The following is a 20,001-nucleotide window of genomic DNA, read 5'->3' as shown; positions in this document are numbered from 1 at the left end:
CCTCCACCGCCCACAGGGCCCCGGGAAGGCCCCTCCGCAGCCCCCCCGACCCGCCACCCCCGAGACCCGCTCACCGCGTCCCCGCCGAGGCCGCTCCCTCCCCTCCGCCGCCTGGAGGGCGGGGCCCGGCCGCCTGCGGGTCCCCGCCGCCGCCGGTGCACGCGGGGCGGTGCGCGCCCCTCTCCCCTCCCCTTCCCTCCCCACCCCGGCCCGGCCGAGGTCGGGGGCGGTCCCCGAGGGGAGGAAGGGAAAAGCGGGAACGAGAGCTGCCCCTGGCCCGGCGTCCCGGAAGCCTCCTCCAGACCTCCCCGGAGCCGTGCTGCGGGTCGAGAGCGGGGACGCGGGGGGGGGGGGGCACAGGGACACGGGGAGCCCCCAGGGACACGGGGAGCCTGGGGACTCGGTTGCTGCCAGCAGCGCTGTTCAGTGCCGGTAACGGGCCGGCACGGACTGGCCTGGCCCAGGGGCAGCGGCAGGAGCCGAACTTTCTCCCGGGGCGGAGTGGGAGCCCCCGGGTGTGGCGGGGACATGGCCCGGGGGGGCGGGAGGGGAACACGGCCCTGGGCGCTGCCCCCGCCGCTCTCCTGCCTCCCGGCGCTCCGGCTCGTTTCGATTTCGTTTCCCGGAAAGATCGCGCCGAAGCCGCAGCGGCCGCAGGAGCGCGACCCGCCCGCGCCGGGCACCGGGGGGGAGTCGGGGCCGGGGCAGCGCCGAGCCGCGGGGGCACCGGGGCAGCGCCCAGCACCGCCGCGGGGAGCGGCGAGCCGGCGGCAGCGGGGATGCAGGTAAGAGCCCGCAGCCCCCGCTCCCCCCGGACTCGCCGCTGGGGCTGAGGGGCACCTGAAGGCCCGGCGGAGACCCCCCCTCTCCCCCCCGCACCGGGCAGAGACCGGAGCAGCGGAGCCGCTCGGTGACTGCCGGCCGGCACCGCTCTGGGTACTGCTCCTGCACACCTGGGGCTGCTTTGCACCACTCTTCTCCTGGGTTCCCGCTTTGAAACCTCTAAGAACGATATTTCCTCTCAAAGCGCGCAAATACCATCTCAGAAATACGCTTGAAAACAGCTAAGCAGGAAAAAAAATACCACCAAACCAACAATATTAAAGAATCGGTGCAAAGTAATAAAATATAAGAATGTGTCTCTTCTGCCCTAGAAATCTTTAGGAGCAAGAGAAATATCAAACACCTGAATTTTTTTCCAGTAAATTTCGTTGTAATAGAGCGATGCCAATGGGAGAAAACTAAAATACCTTTCTCAGGCAGCTCTAGACAAAATGCACGGCTAATTTCTTTCACTTTTATTTTTTTTGTAGCTTATTGCTTATAATGAATCTGAAACAGTTTGCATTGCTATAAAGCTTCTTCAGAACCTTCACTGGCTTTTCTCTGGTTTCCTCATATAATATCATACAACTTATTGCTTTGCTAAGACCAAAAGCTCAGACACAACAGCTAGCGGCGATTTATTTCACCACTATCAGAAAAATTGTTAATGCTTGTCCTGGTGAGGAAAACACCATCACCCTCTGAGATGAAGTTTTGGAGTGATTCAGCTCTTTTTCATCTTTCTCATAAAAAGACTGAGCAGTTAACATAGTTCCTCATAGTCATCTGTTGACAATGCCAAAATACGAAGCACTCTGTCAGTAGAAAGAACCTGGGGAATCTCCAGCTGTTCCAGGCACCTTGGTGTGACCCAGGCACCATTGCCCTGGGGGGGACAGGGCGCTCGGCTCCTGTCCCCCATGCCCCTGCTTTGGGGTCACTAGCTTCGCAGTTAAGATGTGCCCAAGAACCACTGCCTGCTTTCAGTACGCACTGGGATTTTCTCCACCCCTGGTTTTGCGGGGGGCTCAGCTCCTTTACAAAGCAGCTGCTTTATGCACCTCTGAAAATCTGCCTGAGGGTGTACTGAAGCGCCCGGAGTAGGCAACCGCTTCAGAAAATAACATTTGCAAGCAAAATTGTTAATTTTCCAGCGAATGATGCTGGGCAATTGCTGGGATTCATGTTAATAGACTTTTAAGGGGAAACATTATCTGCTTGGCTGCCACTAATATTTCAAGATGCAGACAGGGCTGAAAGCAGGACCAGAGTTTCCCGGATGGAAGTGTGAGGGCAGCGTGGGGGCAATGCCACCTCCCCAGCCCTGCAGAGGTGCTGGGGCTGCCTTTCCCTTCAGTGCTGACTATTTCTGAGGGCTCCGGGAGCGTCTCAGCTCTCAGAGAGGCTGGGGGGCTCCCTGATGAGCAGCTGAGAGGGCTGGAACTTGACAGCAGGAGAGCAAGATGAACGGTTTTCTCCCGATGAGGTGGCTATTTCCACTGATGTCCACATGACAACTAGGGAAAAAAATAAGAGATCTGTTCATAAGGCATTTTCAAGACAAAAACCTAAGCTTTATTTTTGCAACTCTAAAGAACCGAAGTACTGTCCTAAAACTGCAGGCATCCGGTGAGCATCAGAGGAAGGTCTGCCAGTCTTGGCTTCATCTTCTGCTTCCCTGCAGCCACGGGGCAGAGGGTGGCTGGGAGCCCACACTTGCAGCCTGGATGAGGACAGGTCTTTCTGCTAAAAAAAGAAAGGAAGGGGAGAAAGAGGAAGGGGGTCTCTGGCTTCTAACACTGTCTTGGGCAACCAGATTCATCCTGGGGCTGGTAGAGGAGCTGCAGATAGTGCATCACAGTGCTATGGGAAAACAGATAGAAACTGCCTGAGCAGTGTTTGCTATGGTGGAGGTCTTTCCAAAGCAAAAGCAGGACAGCTGGGAATTTCCACCCACTGATGTGTTTAATCTCTTTTCCCCAGGGTGAGGTGACAGTTGGTTCTTCCAGCTCAGTTGTTACAGCTTCGTTACCACCCCAGGCCAGACACACACCCATCAGCGAAGGGGAAATCTTCAGGCTACCAGGCAGGCTGAGTGAGTAGCTCTTGGGCAAGTCAACCCTGCTTGCAAGGGAGCTCCCACAGGGTGGGACATGGAGGGCGCAGCTGTGGCATCCCACTGTCTATATCCCTGCTGTCTAGGCTGGGATATAAGATGGGCCAATCCTCCAGGTTCATTTTCTTTGGGGTATTTTGGTCCATGTTAGAGGGGATGTTTGGTGATGGAGAAGATTTGTGTTCCACGCTGCCGCTCGCCAGTTTTGAGGATGGGACTGCCCCTTGTTTCAGGAATCCAGCCCTCACTGTGGAGCAAGGACGATGTCATCCACTGGCTCAGATGGGCAGAGAAAGAGTATTCCCTTCGACAAACCGAAGAAAGCAAGTTTGAAATGAATGGCAAAGCCCTGTGCATCCTTACCAAAGATGACTTCAGATACCGAGCTCCTAGCTCAGGTTAGATGAAGAAGAAGGGTGTGAATGAGGACTGAGTACAGCACAGGCTGAGGTGGGCTGAATGGTTGCTGGCAGAGCTGGTGTTAGCTCTGTGTGGCCAGTTGGGTGCTGGAGACAAAGAAAAAGCTCTTTCCTTTAACTAGATAGACTGCAAATTCTTTGGGATGGGGAATAATATCTTACTCTGCAAGTACTGCAGAAATATAAGCAACAATATTACATGAGAGAGTCCCTACTATAAAATAAGATCATCTGAGCTCACTTTCCTTCCCTGCAGGTGATGTGTTATATGAATTACTCCAGTACATTAAGACTCAAAGAAGAGCTCTGGTGTGCAGCCCTTTGCTGAACTCACCTTTCCAAGATGCCAGGATCACAGAGGAAGGTATGATGGAGAATGGTGGCTGTCTATGAAGCAATGCCTTCCCTCAGCTACCAGGAACGTTTTGGGTGTCACATCAGCATACATCTGGGGTTTGAAGCTCAGCCAGCTGAACCCATCCCACTGTACCTAAGCAAGGCAAGTAGGACATACATGATGATAGCAGCTAGCACCAACAAAATCCAGGTCATCAAGAAAATTCACAGTGAACAAGCAGGTCTGAGATCAATTTACAGGTCAGAACTAGGTTTGGTGGTCACTAGGTGAGTCTGTGGTGACCACATAAGGCCATGGCCAGGGTAGGGAGTCTGTCAGCAGGTTAGGGTCTGGTTTGGTGGGGTCAGTAGCTGGGTGGGGTCAGTTTCAAAGACAGCCATATGCTTGTGCTCCAGTGTATTCCTTTATTTTAGCTTTTCTTCTCCTTTAAGGAATGTACGTCCTGCCTTCATTGCACCTGGCACCTCCTCTAATCTCACTGGAGCTTCTTCTCATTCTGCTATTGCTTCTGCCTTGGAAAAGCATTGGACTTTCATTAGCACCTGCCTTATCCAGCTGGGCTGGTGCCTGGACTGACAGCTGACCCAGGTCATCCCCAGGCTTGCCCTCCCTGCCTGTTTCAGGGCTTTGAAAGACTTTCTGGGACCCACCATAATGTAGCATGGGTTTTTCTCTTGAAGGGATGGACTGTGGTGTGGAGGCTGCCCCGGCTGCTCTTTCATCCTGCCTGGGCCACACAGAGCTGTCCTCATCCCGCAGCTGTGAGGAGCCCCTGAACCTCTCCCATCACAACTCTGAGGGCAGCTGCAGGGCAGATTCTATCTGCTCATTTCCTACAGCCCTGTCAGCACCAGTGGATGGGAAAATTGCAGGTGAATATGATTTTTTTGCCTCGTTCCTTGGGAAAATGAGACTGTGCTTCATCCTGTCTGCCCATCTGTCTCCCTTCTATTTATTCCATGTGTCAGTGTGTGAATCATAGAATCATAGAAACATGAGGTTGGAAAGGACCTATAAGATCATATAGTCCAACCGTCCTCCTATCACCAATACTACCCACTAAGCTATTAAATCATATCTCGTAGCACCTTGTCCAGGCACTTCTTGAACACCACGAGGGATGGTGAATCCACCACCTCCCTGGGTAGGCCATTCCAGAGCCTGACCACTCTTTGAGAGAAAAAGTTTTTCCTGATAGCTAATCTAAATCTCCCCAGGCACAATTTGTGGCCATTTCCTGGAGTCCTATCATTAGTTATCTGAGAGAAGAGGCCAACCCCCTCCTCAACACAACCTCCCTTCAGGAAGTTGTAGAGTGCAATGAGGTCTCCCCTGGGCCTCCTCTTCTCCAGACTAAACAACCCCAGCTCTCCCAGCCACTCCCCATAAGACTTGTGCTCCAGACCCCTCATCAGTTTTGTTGCCCTTCTCTGGACACGTTCCAAGGCCTCGATGTCCTTCTTTTAGTGAGGGGCCTAAAACTGAACACAGTACTCGACGTGCGGCCTCACCAAAGCTGAGTACAGCGCGCATCTCTCAGTACCTCAGTACCTGAAAAGCAATAAAAGTGCTGTACATGAGCTCTGGGCTCTTCTTGTAATTACTATCATTGCTAACATGTTTACTGTATACATAATTTACTATTATTGCTAATGTCCTGTTGCTGACCGACCTCCACTGGAGCACAGGTGCCTTAGTGTGAGCTTTGTGACTGTTTCTTGTGTGCCACCTCTCAGATTGCAGGTTACTGTGGGATTACGTATACCAGCTCCTCTCTGACAGCCGCTATATGCCCTACATCAAGTGGGAAGACAAGGAAGCCAAGGTCTTCCGCATTGTTAACCCAAATGGACTTGCCCAGCTCTGGGGGAACCACAAGGTAAATGCAGTTGAGAACAAACTTGTCATTTCTGGAATTTCTTGTCACCTTCCTGACCTGGTCTTCACAGCCAATGGCATAGGGACTGGGGAGGACGAGACAGAGAGCAGGCACAGGGCTACAGAGGGACACCAACCTCCTGGTCAATAAAGGGGGAGATGTTATCATCCTCTGAAAAGCAAATCATGGTAGCTGCAGGGCTGGAAGCAAACTTGGGTTAGAGACCCATGCTAATGCTTGCAATGCGCAAGAAACCACCTTGAATGTCCCACACTTGTTCCTCCTGCAGACAGATTCAAGGCAGGTGTTGGTGCTTGCTTTTACTCAACCTCCCCAGTTCTTTCTCCTTCCAGAACCGGATGAACATGACGTATGAAAAGATGTCGCGAGCACTCAGGCATTACTACAAACTTAACATCATCAAAAAGGAGCCGGGGCAGAAGCTGCTGTTCAGGTGAGAAAACAGATCAGAGAAACAGTGTAAATGGGGCATAGGAAGGTGCAGGGCTCCAGATGTTGGCAGCTGCTTCATCTCTCTGGATTCTTGATGGTCCAGAACTGAGCTGAAGTTGAAGCATCTTTGCTGCATGTTTGGGGAAAAGCATGGGAACGTGGGCTGTCCTCTGGGTTTATGGTGCTGGAGGGGAAATCAGGGCTGGTCCCAGCACAGTCTCATGCTGCTGTGCATGCAGGCATCCAGCAGCAGCTGTGTGCATCTATCTGAGAACTGGAACTGGCCTTCATGTTGAGATAAAAAGCTTGGGCTGGTTTTGATTTTGTAAAACCTCAGTGGTTACTTTTTGATTTCTTTCTTTATATCCTCCCCTGCAAATGCAACACCCTGGCAGGTTTGCATCCAGGCTGTGTCCTGTACAAGTGGGGAGCTGGGATGCTTGTGATCCGGATCCCATCTGATCTGCTCCCTGCGGGCCAGCGATCTGCCCAGGGATGAGCTCCATCTGCTGTCCTCAGTGGGGTCCAGTTAGTGCTGGTGGAAATGTCCCTGAGCCCATCTGAGCTGGACATGACCCTCCCATTCCCCATTGACATCGGGTCTGAAGTTCACCTCTGAATAGAAGAGGTGGAAATAAGTCAGGAGCCTCCCGTTTTCAGTGCTGGCTGCTTCTCTGGGACTATCCTGAGCTTAAAATGCCAGTGCTGGGCTGATGTGTGCTGTGCTTTGCCTCTGTGGGCTCCATGCATCCAGAGGGCAAAGCAAGAGCTGTCTTGGGGATGTCAGACACCCTCCAGTAAGCTCCAGAGCTCAGCTGGTGAGGGCAAGGACTCCAGCATTTACAGCCTGGTTTGGACATGCGCTTAAAACAATTAAAATGGATTTCAGATTTCTGAAGACTCCTGGGGAGATTGTCCATGAGAAATCCAGCAAACTGGAGCAGCTGGAGAATGAGGACCACGAGGATCTCAAAGAAGACCCACTGGAGGTTTCATCATAGGAATTCTTTGAAGGTTGCATTTGCAGTGCTTTGCAGAGGGACTTGTTCTCTGCTGGGGAGAACCAGCATCTCCTGCTCTCCTGGACAGAAGGCCACAGAGGTGGTCCTGGATTTCAAAACCTGCCCTGAGCCATAGCTGTGACATCTCTGGAGCTTCACCAGCAAAACACACCCAAAAACTATCCCCAAGCCCAGAAAGCACAGGTGAATGTGTGTGCTGGTCTTCTGCTCACTGCTTCTTCCTCCTCTAGCAGGGACCATGATATTTTTGTTCTGTAAATCTTGATGCTTGTCTTTAAGGTCCAAACTTGCTGCTAAAGACTGCTTGGTTGTTGCAGCGAGATGTGCCAAGCAGAGAGCACCGGAGCATGCGCTCTGGGTTGAACATCTGCAGAAGCAAGTGGTGGCCCTGAATGTGGACGTGCTGCTCTGAATCTGAGATGTTCCCTTGATTTGAGATCAGACTTACCTTGCAGATATGCTGTACGTTGTAATCTGCCTCCTGTGGAGCCAATCCTGTGATTAAGGGTGGGAATGTGCTGAAGTATCTGTCTGGATCAGGCCTGGTTGGAACTTCAGGCTGTGCACTGTGTCTTGTTTTAACTCCCTTTAACTCTTTCCCTCCATTTAATAATGCTTTTTGTAATTAGCTCACTAAATAATGTGACAAGAAACAGGCCAGTAATGTACATGATCACTTTTATTGTCAGACATGTTATTTACTTTGAGAATGAAGCAGGAATACCTGCAACCCCAGGTATTGTTGCTGAGTGCTGGAAGGAGCAATGTACATGCATTTTTAAATCTGAAATTATCCAGTGATAGTTTCAGATTGCTTTCAGTTGAGGAGATACAATCCTGTGACTCTGCATGGTTGAAAATACTGCATCTTTCTGGTTGAAGTTCTGAAACTGAGAAATGCAGGCCTCCCCCATTTACCCAGAAAACCAGCTCTATGAGCAGACTGCAAGTAACTGACTCCTGTGGACACCTGGGTTTGTCCCTGAGCTTGGCAGCCCCCAACATGGGGTGCAGCAGCTCTTGGGTGAACACTGCACCAACACATGGTGTTTTATAGCTGTGTGGACAAGCACAGAGACACACTGTGAAGTATCAGCCACAGAACACAATGCTAGGAAAAGGTGAGTTCCTTCCAACACCTGTCTTGCACCAGTGCAGAAATAATCCTGCTGCCTTGCATCATTCCTCTGGCTGCCAAGTCTAGGCTGCTATCTCAGAGCTGCATTGGTACCATTTTTGGGGCAGGAGTGCTTGTCAGTGGGTCTGGGAACTAACAGCTTTGTGACTGAGTTTTCCACCAAAGGTATTTGTTGCCATCCTGAAACCACAGCCCTTTTTGCTGTAAACTGGTGGTACTCCTCCTAAGTATCTCCATTAACTGAAACCTGAAGATGCTGGTGGGTTGCATCCAGCAGGAGACAGTGGTGGGACATGCAGCGGCTGGTTGGCAAAACATCCCTGCTCCAGCACAACACATCTCCAGATACACTGCCTGCAAAGTTTCACTTCCAGAAAATTCAGTAGCTTGTCAGCAAAACACAAGTCAAACAATGGCAGAGAAGGAAATGAGAAGCTCTGTTGGGGTAAAGGAGTGTTAGCCTCACTGCCTTTGTGAGGTGCTAGCTAGGAAGGGATGCCAAAATCTCTGCTAGGAGCAAGGGCTGGAGATCATCCAGCACCAGCCAAGCTGCTGCCTGGGGGTGCACCACCCCAGGAAGGTGTAGTGAAGCACCCGAAGCTCACACATCCTTGCACAGAGGCGGTGTTTTGTCTCAGTGAAGGCTAAAACCAGGTCTTGGCGTAAAACCCAGCAGAGAGTCAGTGTAAGGTCTGCCCACCTATGAGGGACAGCTTTTGTAGGAGAGCAGACTTCGTTCCCTGGAAACCATCCCATCCTAGCTATGTGTCACTCCTGAGTGCATTTTTCCTGATATTTCTCCTAACATGACATCCCACCCACTTTCTTGCTAGGAAAACAGACCTGATGACTCCCGAGCAGCCCATTGCTTCTCAAGCTCGTGTGGGTGGCTTTGTTGGAACTGGTGGTGACCCCAGTGCTTGTGCTGTGCTCACAGGGAGCATGCGTGTTGCTGCTTTTCACCTGTTCCTCCAGTGATGACTAAGGATCCTGTTGGACTTGGACGGGGATTTCCTCTAAAACCTGGGAAGCTGCCAAATGCACACAACATGCTGGAGTGATCTTGGAAAGCAAAAAGCGAAGGGCACTTTTGCAATGACAAGCTCCTTCTCAGCTTCCAGGAACTGCTTGTGTCCGTCCATCCTAGAGCATGTGGCCGCTGCTCTTCTTCCTGCGATAAGCAGAGGTGGGATGACTGTAAGCACACTGCTTTCCTGGAACAGGACCCCTCCCTTTTGGTTAACAGCCCTGTAACTGCTGCTTGTGCTGGGGCTGTTCGATGTGGGCGTGTGGGGAGGGAGAGTGCACATGAGTCGGAGACTTCAGCTGTGGCTGTAGTTCAGGGGTGGTGACACACAGGTGGGTGTCCCACACCAGCTTTGGTGCCCACCAACCTCTTGGGCTAGAGGCACTGCACAACTGGGCTGAGAGGCTTCCACTGAGGCCACAAGGGTGCCACGTGCTGGCTGTGTCCTTTTTCCAGCTATGGCCTGTGTGGGGAGAGGTGGCTTCCTTCAACACTCACTTCTTGGTTCAGGTCCGAAGCTGCAGACGTCTCTGTGCCCAGGTGGTTAGTTGTGGCTCAAAGGGACCTTTGTGGTCTATGGGCCATCCTCACGCTTAAAACACAACTGCCACCAACACCTGGTTGGGTCACCCATGCTTTTGGCTATCCAAATGTTGAAGACCTCCAAGGTCGGTGACCCCCCACCCCTCAGGGGTACCCATGTGAAGGTGGGACAACTCTTGCAGAGGAGGCTCTTTCTGATGTCCAGCCTCAGCCTCCCCAGCTGTGGCCATTGTTTGTCTTGTTGCCAAGAAATTTGGGGGGTTTATTTCCTGAGCACATTGTAACCCTCAGCACCTTGCAGTTTCACCTCAGGAATACGTTTCCCTCATTTTAATGTTGGTTCAGCCTCACCTTGAATATTGGGTGCAGTTTTGGGGTGCACAGTATAAAAAGGATGTTAAGGTCCTTGAAAGTGTCCAGGGGAGAGCAATGAGGCTGGTACAAGGGCTGGAAGGCATGTGCTGTGACAAGAGGCTGAGGGCATTCGGGTTGTCTGGTCTGGAGAAAACGAGGCCAAGAGGCAGTCTCAGTGCTCTCTGCCTCTCCCTGAGGAGGGGAGACGCAGAGGGAGGCGCCGGTCCCTGCTCCCTGGTCGGCGCTGGCGGGATGCAGGGGAACAGCACAGAGCTGTGCCAGGAGAGGTTCAGACTGGACATTGGGAGAAATTTCTATACTGTGAGGGCAGTCAAACACTGGAGCAGGCTTCTTGGCAAGGCAGTTGATGCCCCATGCCAGACAGTGTTTGAGAGGCATTTTGGTAGTGCCCTTAATAACATGCTTTAACTTTTGGTTAGCCCTGAAGAGGTCAGGCAGTTGGACCAGATGATCTTCGTAGGTCCCTTCCAGCTGAACTATTCTGTTCTGTTCTGTTCTGTTCTGTTTCCTATCCTATCCTATCCTATCCTATCCTATCCTAGTAAATAATCCAGTTTCCTTCCTGCTGTATCTCCATACCAACCCCAGCATTGCACACTCCATGATGTGACCATTCATAATTCTCTCCTGGTTTTGGTGAGAAAAGTGGACAAATTTGGATCCAGACGTTAAGATTTTTCCTGTCAATTCTGGGAATGGGCTTTTGATTTGTCTCACATTTCTTGCAAACATCTCTTTCATATGCCTCTGTCCCATTTGTTTTGAGCATGTCCTAAGTCTCAGAAGGGGCCTGAACTTACATAAAGGTCTGGTTCCTGAATCACAGTTCAGGTCCATATTTTCCCTAAAGTTGCTTTGGGTGGCCCATCTCCAGGATGTGTTCAGGAATGCAGGTACGAAGACGAAAAGCTTGTAAGAGGTCGTAAGTCAGTGATGGTTCCCCATTTAGTCATGAGAAGTCCTCTGTGAATGGGGCCAGCATTTAGATTCAGCCTTGGATGATCTCCAGCAGCTCCAAAAAGAAGATGGCCAGACTGTGCTCCATTGCCAGAGTAGATGTGGCTGTTTGTTATGGGGATGTTGCAGAGAAAAAGCAAACTAAATTGGTTGTGAAAGTCCTTCTCAGCCATTGTGGTCATATGCCATGGGGTTCCTGGTGGGCAGATTAATTATTTATCAGCAGTAGATGTTGATGCTGAAAAATAGAACCGTGTATTTCCTAATGAATGCCAGGCTGAATCATCAGTGTAGGCTAAGGAGAAAAGGAGGGAAGTGGGCTGCGTCTCTTCAAGCAATAAGAAATTATGGCCCAGAAAGTTTGTAGAAAGAAAACTAAGGAGAATAATCCTGAACCCATTGAATTTCAAGCTGAATCAGTTATCAAAAAGACCATTGAGACTGTCAGACCAGGACAGCATATTACTCTAGCTGAAAGTTGGAGAAAACAAAGCATTGCTCACACGGAAATCTCACCGTGGGATTTTCCAAAGTCAAAGTGCTAGCAGTCACGCAGGTCACTGCCACCTCCCAGCAAATGCATCCACGTGTGGCACCATTGCTGTAAGCTGCAGTGCGAAATATTGCCATCAGATGGCAAAATAGCAGTGAGGATGGCAGGCAGCAGCCTGCAGGAGGGAGCAACGGGCACAGGTGAATCTGGTGCAACCAAGACTGAAGATTTTTTTTTGTCCTGGGGGCTGGTGGATACTGGAGGTGCAGAGCTGTGCCTTGCAGCTTCACCCCAGGAGATGCTCTGTCCCTGGACAAGGCTGACAGGGAGTGAGGTGGGTGTGAAGTGTTTGGATCACAAAGCAGATCCTGTTTCATTTTTTAGGGTAGGCAAGCAGGCTGTCTGAAGAACCCCAGGGTGGGTTTCAAGGACACTGCAGCCTGGTCGTGGTTGGCATTTGGAGACATCCTGTTAGCATTGTGCCCCAGTGTGTCTGCACTCATGCATGAGCCCATGATGTCCGCTTCCCTGGGGTGTGAGTGGGGAGATCTGGTTGCTGTATTAAGCCTCCATTTCCCTGAAAAAGCTGTGGCTTCTCCTTACAGAAACAACCTGGAAAAGCCCTTATAGGCCATCACACACAAGAAAAATAAAAGCAATAAACAAGTGAAATCCACCAAACAGCTGGCTCAGATAGCTGGTTTCAAAGGCCAGTGCTTATGCCAGGTAACATGAATGTTTTATGCTGTTTTGCTGCTGGTTATCAGAAGGAAATTGTTTTCCTCTCCAGTGAAACTCACGCACCTGGAAGTGCTGGCCGCACTCCTGAGTGGCTGCTAAAAATAGGGTTGAGTCAGCCGGTCACCAGCCTGGCTATAAAATAGGCAGCTCCCAAGGGAGCCTGAACACCCTTAGTGCCCACTGCTGCGGAGCTTGTCTTGACATATGTCTAGAAGGACAGAAATACTGATGGAAAGGTAAATACCAAAAGAGCAAATAAAGAATGATGTGGCCAGGGGGCTGGAATCAGTCGAAGCAGAACAGGGTTGTTGCTCTGCTGTGATTAAATCTATTTGAATGATTTATCACTGGTGCTAGCTTGGGTGGTTGGTTGACTCTGGTGTTGCCTTGGATTAATGAAAATTGTCTTCTTGATCCAAAAAAATGGCCAACCTGCGGTGGGCAGGTGTGCTTGTGAATTATGCGTGCTCATCTGCACTGACCAGCTCTGGGCGGTTTGTACGGCTGAGCATGTGGGATTTCCGTGTGCCACTCAGCAGGGGAAAGTCTAGTTTGAGTCTGGTTCTCTGAAGGGTGCAGAACCAGCGCAAAACACGGGAGTGGCTGGTCCTGTTTTATTTTTTTAGCAGCCCTTGCTTCAAAGGGAGATGCTCAAAGATCTGGGCTTAGAGGTTGTTTAATTTTTTTGTTATAGTATGGTGATATGTTGCAATGGGAAGATGCAGCAGCATGGTATCTGGATTACACCCATGCAAACCTGGCAGCCCCTCTGGGACCTGCTAAGCTTATCCTTCCCTCCATGCAGTTTCACTTCCTTGATTAGCAGTGTCTATAGCCCATCATAAAACCTCAAGTGTGCAGAGCACTTAGATAACAACTATAAAAGGGGTTGATCATTTATGTGGAACAGAAGAACCCTTGGACACCCAAAGCACTCTTGGATTGCAGTCCTAGCCAAAACAGTGATGATTTCCATCATGTTCAACCTGACCGCAAAACCAGGCTGAAAATGTTGTTTTCCTTCACAGCAAGATGCAGGCTCTGGCTGCAGAGCAGCAGCCATGGGACGCAGGGCAACAGCCGTCGAGGACCATCCTCTCACTGGACAGGCAGGGGGCCAAGAAGGTGCTGGAGATTTATGTGAGGCGCTCGTTGAGCTGCTGCGAGAACTCACAGGCAGCAAAAGAAAGGCTTCAAGAGGGAGCCAGAGGGCGAGGGAGGAAGGCAGTCAGGCTGCAAAGGTCAGAGAGCGACTTCTGCAAGTATTCATGTGCCAAGCTCAGCCTGAAGAAGGACCAGGAAGAGGCACCCAAGGTGCTGGAGCTGGAACAGGCTCTGTTTGAGGAGAGTGAAGCGTCAGCTCCTGGGGAGGCTTCTAAGGAGGAACTGGAGACCAAGAAGAAAAGCACAAAAATCTCCTCCCAGGGCAAAACCCAGCACACCTGGTTCAAAATCTTCTTAAATTTCCTCTTTAAGAAGAGCCCTGAGGACCAGAAGGAAAATGCAGGACAGAAAGCAAAGGAAAAAGATGCCAAAACTCCTTACAGCAGTAAAACAGAAGGAGCCAGGAGACCCAGAGCCGACTCAAGCCTGTCCCCACCACTGGGCAAAGCCCCCAGGAGGAGACCCAGCCTCAAGAGGGTTTTCTCCTTTAAGAAGCACGCAGAGGAGGAGCGGGGTGAAGCAGGGGCGAGGGCCAAGCGCCCCAGCTGCCTGCCCCTGCGGCATGTCCAGGGACCAGCCCCCCCAGGTGGGACCCCCACCCTTGCCCTCACCAATGGGACCTCAGCTGTTTTTTTTGGGGGGGGAAAGCAACAGTGAGTGTGGAGTGCTAGTTCCTAATCCTTACTAAGCATTGCCCACATGTTGCTTTATGGGGCATTGGGGCTGCATTTGCAGGGCTTCACTCTTGACTTGCTGCCCCAGGAATAGGTCAAATTTGCCCATGTTGAAGATGACCCTGGGTGAGGTGCACCAGCTTGCATCATTACTGGGACTCATGAGTGCAGCCAGTTACTGCAACCTGCTCCATAGTGATTATCTGTATGCAGGTTTTATCCATACACAGTTTTTATCTGTGCACAGGTTTTCCCCCTGTAGCAAATGAGGGGTATCGTGATTTAGTTTAAATCTGCATTTGAAACCAGAGATTGAATCTGAAACCACCTAAGGGCTATCACCTGTTGCTTTTGCTTTGCTGCAGGGAAGGGTGGGAGCTGCTGTGGCAGTGACACCCTCATCACCATGCTGAGCCCTTCCCAAAAAGCTGTCCAGGGGATCTTTGTGAAAGCCTGGTTGGTTTGGGGCCATTGCAGAAGCTCGGCTACAGCTCAGGGAACACAGCGCATGGTTCACAGTAGCGTGTGCTGACCTGGCGTGGACATAGGCACCACGCCAGCAGCATCTGTGTTCCCCTTTCCATCAGTTAGTGACTTGGCCAAGAAAAATCCCTGATTCTGAACAGGTGTTCTTCTTCCAGCAGAGGCAGAGCAGCCGGATGGTTACTACACGCGCGTCTCAGAGGAGATTGGGCTGATCGTGCAAGGCAGCGAGAGCCAGAGCAGCAGGGAGCGTGGGGGCGAGCAGCTGCTGAGGTCGGGCGGTGCCGATGGGGTTGGTGAGTGCTGCCCCTTGCACGTACAGAAAACACTAACATGGGATTTGTCCCCATGAGGATCCTGAATGGGACCCAAGCCCTGCTTCAGTCTCGCCTCAGCAGTTAATACAACCCAAAGAGTCATATGAACCCACTGTGGGGATTTTCAGCAGCAGGGTTTGATCTGGGGAGGGAAAGATTCAAAGGCAGGGGGGTGTTTTTCCTGACTGAGGAAAGCAAGGCATTCAGCTATAGGCTGAAATGGGTTTTCCAGGGCTGGAGGATGATACGCTTTGCTTGGGAAGTTTTTTCAGAGGGGCTAAAAAGCTGCACTGCCCTGAGAACATCCAGGCATGGTGATCAGCCACAGGTCTGGAGGTAACAAGGGAGTGATCGTGTTCTCTCTACAGATGAAGCCATCAGGAAAATCGTGGCCCTGCTCCAGAGTGCCGGAGATGAGCTGGACAGGAAGGTGAGAGGGGAACTGCAGTCAGCTGGATAGAACTGGGAGCATTTGGGCTGATCACTGCTCTAAAATGGTGCAACATTTCCCTGGTGCAGGGAAATGCTCAGTAAAATCAAGGAAATGGCACCTCTTAATTCCCCGACTGGGTGTGATCATGTCTGCCCGTCTGTCCTCTCCCATCTGCAGTCTTAGTGAGATGTGAAGGCATCAGCCTAATGACACACCAGGTTATTTGTTCTTAATGTGTGCATTTGTTTGCTTCTTAAACAGGTAAAGGAAGATGCACGGCTGCAGATGTTCTTCAGAGACATGTCCTACAGCTCCTTCAAGAACCTGGCTGATGCCTACGTCCGCAAGGAGATGACAGCCACCAGGCCCAACGTCAACCCCCAAGAAATCCAGTTTGCCTTTGCAGTACACCTCACCGCCAAGGTGGCCGGCATCTGTAACCAGGCAGTGAACAGGATCATGGGCTTTGGCACCCGCTATCTGGAAGACTCATTTGCACCCCTGTCCTACAGCAAGATCCTCCAGGTAAGGAGGAGAAGTGAGGCTGGGGTTGAACTGCCAGCAACAAGTTAGGACAAGGGCTGGGATTTGAATGTGATGGACAAAGCAAGTGGGTGGCAGGCAAAATGGATTTTGTTGGGGGTGACAGGGTGCTGGTTTTTGCCCTGTGCTGCTAGTGTGGTTGTGGGGACAGCGTGTGCCCCATGCAGGGGTGGAGGGGCTTTGGGACAGGCTCCTGGAGGCTGGAAGTCCTGCAGGACAGTCTTTCTTCAATGTGGCCCATGGAGAGGATCAAAGGGCTGGAGAACCTGCCCTGAGAGGAAAGCATGAAGGAGTTGGGTCTTTTCACCCCAGAGAAGAGAAGGCTTGTGAGGGGGGCTCATCACTGTATGTCAATACTTGAAATGTAGCTACCTTTGTAGGATGGCTCTCTTTTGACAAGGAGTCACATGGAGAAGACAAGGGGTGATGAGTATAAGTTGCACTGGAAGATGTTTTGTATTTTTATATGAAAGTAATTTTTCAGTGAGAACAACCAGTCAGTGGCACAGCCTCCACAGGGACATAGTGGAGGCCTCGTCATTGGTGGGTTTCAAGGTGCTGTTGGACAGGGTGCTGGATAATCTCATCGAGGCTTCCTTTCCCCACAGAAGGTTGGATCCAGTGATCTTTTGAGGTCCCTTCCAACCTGGGCTGGTCTATGAGGCTATGATTTGCTCTCTGCCTGCTGCATCTCTGCAGCCAGGGGGTGCCTATAGCGCACAACATTGCTGTGATCTGGTATAACCACAACTTTCCTCCTTGACTGTGCAGGGAAAATTCCTCCTTGACCCATAGAGGAGAACAGTAGCATGGGCTTGGTTTGGGATGGGACCTCACAGACGTTTCCTTCTGTCTCAGCAGGACAGAACAAAGTTCAGCACAGACAGTTGCGAGAGCCCGGACTGACATCGGCTGTGCCTGTGAACCGAAGGGTGCACATTAATGACGGGGGATAGTCCCTGTGGGTGGCCTGGATGTGGTATGATTTCATGAGCCATGAAATTAAAATCTGTGAAGGAAAACCACAGCAATAGCCACCGTAGCATGAAGTGATTAAACCAGCCGATCTGAGGGCAACCTAGTCTGTCAAGCCCAAATGTCTGAGATTGCCCTATATTTCCATTTTGGCCCTCATAAATGCACGTGTTGAACCTTGTGGTTTGTTCATGTGTGTGTATGTGTATTTATTTACCTACTTTTCTATACGTATCTGTGAATGTACAATATAATTTCTATAGCTTCTGCCATGGGTCCTGTTCAGGAAACAAAAACATAGAATGCAAATAAATTGGTCCCCATGTGACAGCCAGGCTTGTCTAAAGGCTGTGGGAGATGTGCTATACATGAAATAAAGTTTGCTTTGCTATAGCTGTTGTGAGCTGCTTCTTTCAAGCCACTCAGAGTGACATAATTTGAGTTTTACAGCAGATACATGGTGTGCTCCTCCCCTTTTGTTTATTTATGGCCGTTCCCTTTCCAGAAAAAGGAGATTTAATTACAAAAGCAGATTGATCTGACACCAGGACCTGGGTAAAGCTTGTTCCAAGTGGCCCAGAAACTGCACTCATTGTAGCTCCCTTGAGGACTAAGGGATTTACAGCTGCTGGGGTCTCACCTATGATGGCTAAGAAGATGTGAAATGTCTAAGAGATTAAACCCTAATCAGGGGGAATGTTCCCAGTTAATCTTTGCCCAGACCCCTAAGCAGGAACCTGGATTAAGGCAGTGCACTTGGCTTGGAGCCAGGAGTGCTGGTGCTCTGGGTGGTGGGAATGGCAGCAGCATCTCCATGCTAGGGTCAGACCCATCCTGGGGTGAGGGGAACAAAATTTGGGGGCTGGCAGTGTGCAAGGGGTGGGACACTCTGGTGGGTTGAAGGTGATAGCCATGGCTGGGGTCAGTGCCATGCTGGGGGATGGTCCTGCATGGGCTCCCACCAGCACCCCCCACTTACCCTCCTCTCCTGGGGAAGCTGCTCTTCTCCGTCCTTGCAAAACCCCAGCTAGAACTATCTGGGGAAGCAGAGTCCTTGCAAGAGGGAAGCAGCCATCCGCCTTGCATGTCCCATTACCCTGCTTGCAAAGCCTTGAAGGAAACATCTCAAAGAGCAGCCAAATCCCGCTGCCCAGTGTTGCCAGCGCCGTGTTTCCTTTTGGCCAGGAACCAGCCTGGGGTGACATTTACTGCGGGAGAAACCGAAACTGCTCTCGCCTGTTTGCAGACTGTCACCTGCCTGGCACCCAGCGCCTGGGGCGGTGCCGAGGCCGTGCCTGGGGTGACCTGGTATCAGGGACGCAGTGGGGCTGGCGGGAGGAGCCGCAGTGCCCCTGTTTGCTTTGCACCCGCGGCCGGGCGTGGTTTGTATTTGCGTGGAGCAGGAGTGGGTTTCGTATCCACTCTGGCTTCCCAGAGGACATCACCTCTGCATGTGGGATGTGCCCACCAGGCAAAATGCCAGCAAGAAAAATGAATTCCCTCTCCCGTTCGCTTTTCCTGTGCTTTTCCTGATGTCAGATTAACCAAATCTCCTCCTCCTGGGGTTGCTGGGGCTGTGGTGCCAGGCAAACAAGGAGTGAAACCTTCTCAGCCCCAAGCACAACGGGCTTGTGGTCCCAAATAACCAAATCCCAACCAAGGACAAGGCAGAATGAAGACAGGAGTGGCTTGTGTAGCCCAGGTCTCTTCTCCCAAGTGACTTCGGTATCTTTGGTTAATCTCTTGGTTAAAAATTACAGACGCTGCTTGCCTGTGGCCACTGAAGATATTAAAGAAGGTATTAGAGCAGGACAAGTTATTATCCCTGGAGTTTTGAACAGTTTCCAATTCTGGGTATTACGTTCATCCTATCCTGAACTCCCTGCTATGGTCTCAAAAAGCTAAGGCATTTGCTTTTCCTGAAAATCCCTGGGATCATGGGCATTGGCCATCTGGGCACTGATCCTGCCCAGGCAAATGCTGGCTTTGGTGCTCCATGCACACAGGGTTCTCCTGAAAGCACGCCCGAACCCCGCTGTCCCAAGTAGTTAGGCCCTGCTAATCCTGCTTTGCCAGGTGCTGGGAGGGGGAGGGTGGCTTAGAAAATCAGCCTAGCACTTAAGGAGGCAATTAATACAAAATTTGCTGTCACTAAGAGGATGATGACAAGGCTTCATCTCACGGGAGCATGGCAGCCAGCCAAGTAGGCTTCTGTCCACCGGGATGCTTTCTGGGGCCTCAGCATTTGCAATGGGTAAGGGCAGATTTTGCATGCCTCCCTGCCTCCCTCCCCATCCCCCTGAGGATCTTCCTTATAATTCATTGCAGGCTTGGGGGGGTGGGAAATGCTGGGATGTGGCTGTGCACCCCTTGGCTGCAGACCCCAAGGTGCGCCCCCAAAGCCTGGCTCCTCCTGAGCCAAAGGGAGCCCAGGGCATTTGGGCATGAAGTCCTTGCAGGTCTGAGCCATCAGCTTTCAGGGGGCTGCCTTTGCCCTGCCAGGCTAGGTGTCTCCTGTCCTCCCTGCGCGTGGACCCTCATCCTCTTTTCCATCCTGCCGCATGTCCTCTGCCCCTCTCCTGGACTGGCCCTGGCTCGGTGTGGGGCTGTACTCCTTTTCTCTGCTGGGGACCTTCTCACACTCACTGTATATCTCCCCATGGAGAGATATATGGGAGAAATGTCTTCTTGCAGAGATAGATACTTTTTTTGTGACTACTGCAAGGTCCTTCATCATCCGGCTCAAGATCCTTCATCATCCAGAATGGAAAAAAAGTAGACATTTAATATGTTGCTTCATTGCAACTACAAGGGAAGAAACCATTACAAGGTGCCCAAAGGAGAGCCTGGGGGAAGCACATCTCCTGGTCAGCTGGGTCTGCGTTTGAACTCCTGAGGAGCTCCCGGAGATTTTGTATCACGTCCAGTTCCTACAGGAAAATTGGCCTTGTGCCATGTGCTGGACATTCCTGCATGTTGCATGGGATCATTTGCAGCTTTCCACAGCTTGGCAGCTGAAGAGTTGCAAGCACTGAGCAAAGCAGGAACATCCCACGCTTCTCCTGT

At 51.3% G+C, this 20,001-nt stretch overlaps 1 protein-coding gene across 1 annotated transcript; it reads left to right on the top strand.

Annotated features, from left to right (window-relative positions):
• Positions 1-222: 222 nt before the first annotated feature.
• Positions 223-7,742, top strand: ETV7 (ETS variant transcription factor 7). The gene is made up of 8 exons (XM_035570599.2): positions 223-325; positions 2,809-2,920; positions 3,175-3,339; positions 3,617-3,724; positions 4,399-4,590; positions 5,455-5,597; positions 5,951-6,051; positions 6,940-7,742. Exons 3-8 carry the CDS (start codon positions 3,276-3,278, stop codon positions 7,049-7,051), a joined length of 720 nt encoding a protein of 239 aa, XP_035426492.1. The 5' UTR covers positions 223-325; positions 2,809-2,920; positions 3,175-3,275; the 3' UTR covers positions 7,052-7,742.
• Positions 7,743-20,001: the final 12,259 nt, after the last annotated feature.

Source organism: Cygnus atratus, chromosome 24, assembly GCF_013377495.2.
Source record: "Cygnus atratus isolate AKBS03 ecotype Queensland, Australia chromosome 24, CAtr_DNAZoo_HiC_assembly, whole genome shotgun sequence".
NCBI classification, from domain to species: domain Eukaryota; kingdom Metazoa; phylum Chordata; class Aves; order Anseriformes; family Anatidae; genus Cygnus; species Cygnus atratus.
This window is presented reverse-complemented; position numbering and strand designations above follow the sequence as displayed.

Excerpts from the sequence above, each read along its gene's own strand:
- ETV7 (XM_035570599.2), top strand. The coding sequence starts at position 3,276 with ATGAATGGCAAAGCCCTGTGCATCCTTACCAAAGATGACTTCAGATAC. Across the intron at positions 3,725-4,398 it reads TGCCAGGATCACAGAGGAAG|GGATGGACTGTGGTGTGGAG; the intron begins GTATGATGGAGA and ends TTTCTCTTGAAG. Across the intron at positions 5,598-5,950 it reads AGCTCTGGGGGAACCACAAG|AACCGGATGAACATGACGTA; the intron begins GTAAATGCAGTT and ends TTCTCCTTCCAG.